At 42.0% G+C, this 8,868-nt stretch overlaps 2 protein-coding genes across 10 annotated transcripts in view; one reads left to right on the forward strand and one right to left on the reverse strand.

Annotated features, from left to right (window-relative positions):
* The window catches only part of LOC106816763, a 27,093-nt gene that overhangs the window by 8,771 nt on the left and 9,454 nt on the right, over positions 1–8,868 (forward strand). For 5 of the 6 annotated variants that reach the window (XR_001394932.1, XM_014821388.1, XM_014821389.1 and 2 more), the window contains exon 3: positions 3,910–4,037. Coding sequence is in view for 5 of the 6 variants with exons in the window: in XM_014821388.1 (XP_014676874.1) it covers positions 3,910–4,037 (128 nt within the window). In the remaining variant the exon portion in view is untranslated. Of the gene's footprint in view, positions 1–3,909; positions 4,039–8,868 lie in introns of all 6 variants that reach the window. The other variant, XM_014821392.1, reaches the window with a different exon arrangement.
* LOC106816762 (cytochrome c-type heme lyase-like) overlaps positions 1,350–8,868 on the reverse strand; it is a 14,795-nt gene continuing 7,276 nt past the window's right edge. For all 4 annotated transcript variants that reach the window (XM_014821387.1, XM_014821386.1, XM_014821384.1 and 1 more), the window contains exons 3-8: positions 4,394–4,534; positions 4,103–4,250; positions 3,635–3,755; positions 3,317–3,400; positions 2,542–2,716; positions 1,350–2,153 (exon numbers count right to left, since the gene is read on the reverse strand). In XM_014821387.1, the coding sequence (XP_014676873.1) occupies positions 2,067–2,153; positions 2,542–2,716; positions 3,317–3,400; positions 3,635–3,755; positions 4,103–4,250; positions 4,394–4,534 (756 nt within the window). In that variant the 3' untranslated portion in view covers positions 1,350–2,066. The remainder of the gene's footprint in view (positions 2,154–2,541; positions 2,717–3,316; positions 3,401–3,634; positions 3,756–4,102; positions 4,251–4,393; positions 4,535–8,868) is intronic.

Consider the following 8,868-nt stretch of genomic DNA (forward strand, 5'->3'; position numbering starts at 1 on the left):
TATTAGTACTAAGTAAGTAAGTAAGTAACGTAAGTAGTTAGTTAGTTACGTACTTACTTACTACTATTATTAGTTGTTAGTATAGTTAGTAGTAAGTAAGTAAGATAGTATAGTATATATATATATATATATATATATATATATATATATATCAGGGTTAATTCTCCAAGCTTTTAAATTATAGCATGGGGGTGGTACTCAGTGCTCAACTCTATATATTAGTGCAAGCGTGCAACAGTCGCGCCGCGAGAGCAATGGCTGCCGGTAATGCAATGGTAGGAAACTATAGGCGATAATAGGTGAAAGAGAGTAGGCCTATAGCATAGAAACATTAAGAATTTTGTACTAAGTAAATAGATTTCGTATTTAGTTAGCTTTATATTTTATTGAAACGCTTCAAGTGCCTAGCTGTGGTTCCGGCAGTACCCAGGAAGACATAGACCCTATCAGCAGTACTAGTATTCTGAGTAGTAGTGATACTGATACTCAGTGATAGTGATAGCTACTATAGTACTACTATTAGGGGGGTATTACTATTAGGGATAGTAGGTAGGGATATACTACTAGTACTACTTACTCTATGGCTAATAGTACTAGTATAGTACTGCTGATAGAGTCTATGTCTCCCTGAGTAGTGAGTATAGTGGGTACTGCCAGGGAGTAAGTAAATAATGCCTTTATATAATAAATAATGTATTATTTATTTATATTATATGTTAAATAATGTATTATTTGCTAAATAATGTATTATTTAATTATATAATATATTATATGTTAAATAATGTATTATTTGCTAAATAATGTATTATTTGTTAAATAATGTATTATTTGCTAAATAATGTATTATTTTATTATATAATATATTATTTGTTAAATAATGTATTATTTATTTATATAATATATTAATTAGCGTATAAAGTCATTATTTGCTAAATAATGTCTTTATAAAATAAATAATATATTATATGTTAAATAATGTTTTATTTATTTATATAATATATTATTTGCTAAATAATATATTATATAAATAAATAATACGCTTCTTTATACGCTCTTGATATATATATATATATATAGCACAGAAGGATAAAATCCTCAGTGATAATAAAAAGCAAGCGCCGTCGGCGCACTGCATGCTAGGGGGGTCTGGGGGCATGTGCCCTGAAAATTTTTGAATGGTAGACAGCTGGAGATGCAATCTGGTGAGTCTTGCGAGAGAGATTTAGGAATAAAATGTAGGAACAAAATAGTTTAACCCAAAATTAACCCCCAACTGTGTTTCCAGTGCTTCTATCTGCGGACGCCACTGTATATATATGTATATATATATCAGAATATATAGATAGATGTATCATATATGGGGTATTATTTTTTATTGTATGACATGTAAAAAGGGATATATTTCGTCATTCGTTACTAATGGAGTATTCGCAGTACCAGAAGAAGTTAATCAGATCAAATTATTATAGCCTACAATTATTATATAAGATCCACAAAATGAAATTTAGATCATCTAGATACTTAATTGTACCAGCTCTAATGAATATATAAGCTAGTGCACTATGACATTAATGTCAAATCAAATGAAGGTTGAGATGTAGAAACTTTTAATAGAGGTAGAAACTAGTGATAAGAAAAAGTAGGGAGACAGTAGTGTATTGAGCAAAAGAATGCAAGAAAGCAGTAAAAAAACACATGTCACTGCTATAACAACTAATATGAAAAATTCATCAGTTCTAACAATGACAAATTTTGCTTATATCATCTATATTTAATATTAACAATCAAATGGTCTGACACTGATCAATATTTACTGCCAGTCATACAAGTATTTAATATAAAAATCGTCCTTTACTACAACCACCAACGTGAAACGAACACCACCGATAAATGTTCGGCAATACACTGCATCTTGGCATATTTGTGCTTTGACTACCTTTGGTGTATAACAGTATTTCATAAATATTAACGAGAGGTGGTCGGGTATCAATCTCAGAGCCTGACATTATACAAAAGTATTCCACGGGGGGGGGGCGAACGCGAATGATCGCTTAACCAACTTCTGTCTATGACTTAGTGCTTTCTTCTGTGATTGGCTTCGGAATGGGAGTAGACTCTTGCTGCTCGCTTACTGTCCACCTCGCCCACGCCACCTGGTGCCAAGAAAATGCGCTAATTTACCAACGAGAATTATTTCGCTGACAAGCTGCCAATGTAGACGTAGCTGCCAAAACCTGGGGGCCCTTATCAGAAAAAACAGCCTTAACATTAACTTTTCATCATAGACAGTTGACAGAAATACGGTAAAGTTACGAGTTTCTTCTACGCAGTGTATAGCGATTCGATCTACGAGAACAAGGTAATGTTAACACTAACGTTGCGACTTTTGTTTCTGACGTCGGGGCGCCTGGCTTAAATAATGGACTGTTTAATTTATATATATACACTGAGCATATATGCTGAGCCTTCATGCCTGCCTGCTCCGTCCACCGCAGACATTTCCCGACGCTGTAGCATCAGCAATGCGCACGCTCCCCTTACCGTCATCCGATCCCAGATGTTCTGCCACGAGTCCATCGCCGGCCTGACATCCAGCAGGCAGAACTGACCAGTCGCCGAATCCACCTCGCCTCCATCATAGTAGTCTATGATGTAACGCACCCGCGTGCCGCAGCGGTCCACGATCCAGTCGTGCCGGTCGAACGGAAGCTCGTACCTGCCAAAACCCTGACTAATTACTTGCTAATTACACATTAGTTACTTTAATTATCTTTCAATTATTGCGGAACCTAGGGATTAACCTGCATCTCATTTGCTCGTGTGTTTTGGCGTATGATGGATAATGAGCATAGTGGCTTAATATTGGTGATTATTTTTGAACAATGACAGAGACTATAGCTGCGTTCACACGAGGATTTCAGTACCGTACTTGAGAGTTCCCACGGTAAAAATATATGCGGCTTATTCAGTACCGTACCGAAATACGCGGCTTACTCACCGCGCTGAGTAAGCCGCGTATTTCAGTACGGTACTGAATAAGCCGCGTATATTCGGCACCACGCTGGCCGCGTATTGTCTGTCGTGTGAACGCAATTTCGGATTGCGAAACTGTAGTGCACTTACCTAGACTGGTACCCGTTCGCTACACGACGTTAGTGTAGCGTGTGGAACTGTCGACCGGGTACCAGTCTATATTATACCTAGCCAGCTAAGCCTTGATTAAGCTCGATTCTCGTGTGAACACTCCGGGTTGTGTTAGCACGATATTTTAGCCAAATTACGGCAAGCTTAAGGATGCAGCAGCGGTCGTACTAACCCAAGCCAATGTCGCATTCTGGCTCTTGGAGAATAATCTTTTGCCTTTCCTCCAAACTTCAGGAGCTTTGGATTCGAACATTCACTGAAGTAAATGGAGACAACAGATATCAAGACCTGATAAAATCAAATCTTCTATAGCAAAACTTAATAGTAACGGTCTAATGACACAAAAATGCACCGACTTTAGAGGATAATTTTTTTTTAAACATTAGTAATTGGTCAATTCAAGCATTTGCAAAGCGCAATACACCATTTGCATTTAGATGAACTGTTTTGTGGAGTGGCTAAGATGTCGTGAGTTGTGAGTTGCCCTTACCGCGCGTGTAGCGCCTCCCATTTCAACACCTCCTGCCAAGCGATCTCGTTGTTTACATTATGTATGCGGATGATGTGTGCCATGTCCGTTGAAGAAAGGTCTTCCTCTTTCCACCGCCATCCTATCCGGCAGAATTATTAGCAATGTTAATGCATTCGAGAGACAACACAAGCGTGAGAAATAATAAGGTCTAGTCGTAATCGTTGGGAGAAGCTTCACTATGTTACATACCAGTGTCGAAATTTTCCTGGTGACTATTAGTTTTATCCTTGTAGGAGTACCAGCATTCTTAAGATCAATAGAAGAAATTTGCTTTCGATTCCTGTGCTGAAGACGAGAAAGATCACCGCAAGACAAGCAAACGAGCTCATCTTAACGACGTGTCAGATGCGAGGCAAGCACCGTAAGTACAGTTGCGAGTTATTTGTTTCGAGTGGTAGCGTCTATTTCATCTGAAGATGGTCTTACCTTTTCTGAGCATAGCATTCCAGAACATCTGCTGGGAGGGATAGGTCCAGTAACCGTCTGCACCCGAGCGCGGGATGCTGGACACCTGCCGACCCAAATCCAACATGAACGGCTGGTCAGGTGCTGGTCGCTGGTTTGGTGGCGGCATCTACAGGGAAGAAAATGAATGGGTAAAATTCGAATAATTTGCAATAACACATATAGGAGAAAAAACAACTTCATGCAGTGTTTAGATTCGAGCAGACAGCGCAGCTTCATATGCTGCTATTGTTGGTTTGCGCTGACACATACCATGTTAGACGGATCAATGTCGCATCCCTCCTCAGCCTGTTTCATTGGACATTCACTGGCATATGTTGTTCTCTCCGCCGTGGACATTGGACATTCTGATGCAAAAGCAGAGGCACGGGGGAGTGTATTGAGCTCTGGATCCTGTAAACAAAAATGAGGTTTAATACACCACAAGTTGTCCTAATAAAATAGTGAATTTTATTGAAGAAAGATTAAGGGAATCCACATAACAAAATCAAAACGAAACATATAGCTTTCACTGTTCAGCAAGATAAGGTTAAAGGGACAGTAGCCTCTAGGATTTTACTGCATACAACTGTACTTACTGTATAACGAATCGTCTATACCCACACGTATTTGTTACCAGATACCTAATTTAATTGTTATAATTATTTACACATCAACGCTACGAAATTTGAACGGCGTCACAACACCCGCGACCGTGCTGCCACCCCGAAAAAGTTGCGTATTTGACAATTTATTTTGCACGTTACAGACCGAGGGCTAATCACAAAAGTGCAATTATATTTATACATAAATGCTATTTTAACGAACGATATCATTTAGGGCAAATTTATCCATATTATAACTGAAACTATAATGTCGTTTATAAGATAGTACAAATCCGTTTTGCTTTTAAATGAATAAATAAGAAACACCCTTCGGTTTGTAACGCCTGGCTGGAAAGTGGTTTTGCGCGAAACTTTATCAGATCGTGCGCTGAGTGGCGGCCAGCCGTCGGTTGGTAATCAAACTGTAGTCGGTTAGTTTTAAAACATTTTTTAATAATTATTTCTAAAGGTGTATTGAACATGAAACTTTTTATGTAGCGTAAATTATAACCTAAATTTACTGAAATAACCCTAGACACCTAGATATAACATCTCCCATTTAAGTGAAATAGATATGAGGTGGCGCAAATGCGGGAAGAAGGACGAAGACAAGCGGCGAAGAGATTGCGTGTCTATTGTGCAGTCGTGCGCTGCACGTATCGGAGCCAGGCTAGGAGCCCGTAGAGGACATAAATAGGCGAAGGAGGGTAGGAGAATTTATCTCCTTGGCTAACAGTTATACTCTGTTTTGTGTTAGATTGATGTTTTAGCCGCCTATAATCTGTAGTAATTATACCCCTCGCCTGTCAACCTATTATGTCTATTTGCTCAGCGAAATACTGTAGCATGTGCTTACCTTTAACTGGGATCAGATTCTTGTCTTGCATTGTTTTTGATTGACCTGTCAATTCACCAGCAGTGGTTTTTCGCATTAGCTGATAACTGGCTCCATCACACAAGAATTCACAGGGACACGCTATCCAGAAGTTAAAAGTAAACATTAAGTTTGTTGCATGTAAATGCATGGAAACTTAGTAAAAAATGATTGGCAAGGTGGGGAAACTGAGAGACTCGGATAAAAGCTAATTTGTCATGATAAAGAATTAACCGCGATATCAATCTTAAAACTGCAGTACTTTAGCGAAGATTTAACGTCAAATGGCAGAATAGGATTATGGATCTATGTTAACGCCAATCATGGCAGATTGTTAGCCATACAAGTGGCCTGCATGTATGCCCTTAGAAATTGGGGTGCATATACTTGTATTTAATAATATTCTGTCATTTCTGAATGCAAGAAGGCCTATGTCATCAATAAATGTGTGGCAGGCAGTATGCTGTGGCTATGAGTGTGAAGGATTGCATGTCACGACTGGTATATGACTTAGACATATATGAATGATCTTTTCTGTATGGCAGTGCATCACCAATATTGGTTGATACCGAGTCGACGACGTGGCACTGCTGCAACCTGACGCCCTCGTCTAGCGTGTGTGTACTGTTAAGTGCTGAGGCTTCACCGACTAGCTACGACTTTATGCAGAACTTAAATTGGCGAAATTGGATACCAACTTCCGGCAACTATACCAACGCAATGCGGCAGTGTAAACCAAAAGCGCGCGAGCAATGGGTCCAAGAGCAACTAGTTGGGAGACTCTATTACAGTTCTATTTTGCCAACTCAGTGTTGGCCGAATTGGTCCAACTCGCGCATTTGACAACATAAAGTCGGTAGTGTGAAACCGGACGATAATGTACTATGGCCCGCGCGTAGGCTCTAGAAGCAATAGCGCACTTCGTCTGCCACAAGGGCTATAGCGCAAACTTATGTTGAAACTGGGCAAGCCATACTGCTCCTAGTCCGAGTTGTCCTCTGACCAATGACCGAACACCAGACGATTTTGGTGGATTTGGTGTGGTTTTTGGGCAAAGGTGTGGGTTTGGTGTGACCAAAAAAGTCCGTCTGGGCATTTGGGCTAAGGAAACTCGACTGACTTGGCCTCTCTGTCCCACGAGGAACGGATGCACAAGAAAAAACGAGGGTTAGCGCACATTTACTCCATAGGTGTGTGGGTATAGCATGGCGGCATGATTACAAGGTTGCCATCAACATGTTAATTATGATAAAAATAAAAGTGCAGTTACACCAACCCATCCATGAGTAATGCCGCTCCATGTTTTTTGGCTACATTTCGGATAACCGGGAATGCGGAACTTGCAGCAGTTGAAGTAGGGCTAAGCCTTTGAAGTTCCAGAGTTTGAGGAATAAATGAATAGATCTAATTAGATCATAGGGATGCATGGTGTAAAGTTGTGAAAAGTGTTCAAAAAGATAGGTAAGAGGTTGATCACTCGATGTAGATAATAACGTTAAAAGGGCATTTTGCGTGTTCTGTGAGCCGTTTTTTGTGGAGGAGCAGTGGGAGCGTGGGAGCAGTTCGCATTGCCGCCAGTTTTAACATAGTTTGTGCTATACAGCTGTGGCCATGTGGGCAGAAGCGAAGGCTATAGTTCTGAGAGAGCTGAATGCCATGGGCTTGCGTAGGCTCATTCAGATCATTCACCCTGCTGAATGCTAACTGCTAGGCCCCTAGTGGGCCTAAGAAGTTAACTGAAAGTTTCTTTGTGCTTGCAATAGGGTCCTAATGTTTCCCCCCTCCCCCCCCAATAGGGTGTCATTGCTGCGGAACATACCCTGGTAAACTACATTTTGATATGGTTAGGGGTTAGGTTAGGAGTAGGGCGTAGGCAACTCCTAGACCTCGTTAGTGGAGTAGGCTCGAGGTAGCGTACGGCGGGCATATTAGATAGTAACCAGGGTACTCTCGGTATACCGACCGTACCTAGGGTACGTTCCGGTCATAGCGCGCGACCGCTACCCAGGGTACGTTCCGGCATGTTAGACAGTACCAGGTAGCGTTCGCGATATACCGGAGCGCGGCAAGGGACGTTCGCGCAGTACCTGGCATGGGGGACATAGACCCTCTCAGGCACGCAGTATACTGAGTACTACTAGTTAGGCTGAGAGGGTCTTATGTCCCCCCGGGGTACGCCGGAGCGTACCCTGGTACTATCTCAATATCCGACCCGTACTCCCGTACTCACTAACGAGTCTAGGGAGTCACCTAGCGCCTACTCCCTAAACCCTAATTCTAACGGCTAACCATATCAAATAATGACCAGGGTACAATCCGTATAACCGGACCGTACCCAGGTAGCGTCCGGCAGTACCCTGGGGACATAGACGCTCTACGAGCAGCTCAGTTACTACTAGTACTTACTACTCAGTACTAGTAGTAGTCAGTAGTATTACTAGTACTAGGCTCATTGGTCTAGTGTCGCCCCAGGGTACTCGCCGGAACGTACCTGGTAACTATTTATATGTTAGGGTAGGAATTAAGGGTTAGGGTTAGGGTTAGGGTTAGGGTTAGGGTTTAGGTTAGGGTTAGAGTTAGGGTTAAGGGAGTTAGGCGTAGGCGACTCCCTAGACTCGTTAGTGGAGTAGGTTGTAGGCGACTGCCTAGACTCTTAGTGGAGTAGGCTAGGCGACTCCCTAGACTCGTTAGTGGAAGTAGGCGTAGGTACAGTCCGGCCATAATTGTATAGTACCAGGGTTAACGTTCTGGTATTACCGGACCTACCCAGGGTACGTTCTGGCAGTACCCCGGGGGATATTATGACATAGACCCTCTCAGCAGTACTGAGTGACTAAGTAGGCCTACTGCTCATAGGGCTATGTCCCCCAGGGTACTGCCCGGAACGTACGCATGTGGTACGGTCCGGTATAAACCGGAAACGTACCGCTGGTCACTTTTAATATGGTAGAGGTTAGGATTTAGGGTTTAGGTTAAGATTAGGGTTTTAGGGTTTTGGGTTCGGTAGGGAGTTAGGCGGTAGCGACTCCCTAGACTCGTTAGTGATAAGACGAGGTTACGGTTCGGCATTATAGCATTAGTACCAGAGAGTTCCGTGTATACCGCGGACAGTACCAGGGGTAACGCTCCGGCCAGTACCGCCCGGGGGACATAGACCCTCGACAGCACTACGCTCACTACATAGTAGTACTAGTAGTAGCTCTAGTAACTATAGCCGCGGATCGGCTGCAGCAGCCATCGATGCGAGTCGCAGCGATCATCTTCTCTCA

The sequence above is a fragment of the Priapulus caudatus genome, unplaced genomic scaffold (genome assembly GCF_000485595.1).
Source record: "Priapulus caudatus unplaced genomic scaffold, Priapulus_caudatus-5.0.1 Scaffold1480, whole genome shotgun sequence".
Classification (NCBI taxonomy): Eukaryota; Metazoa; Priapulida; class Priapulimorpha; order Priapulimorphida; family Priapulidae; genus Priapulus; species Priapulus caudatus.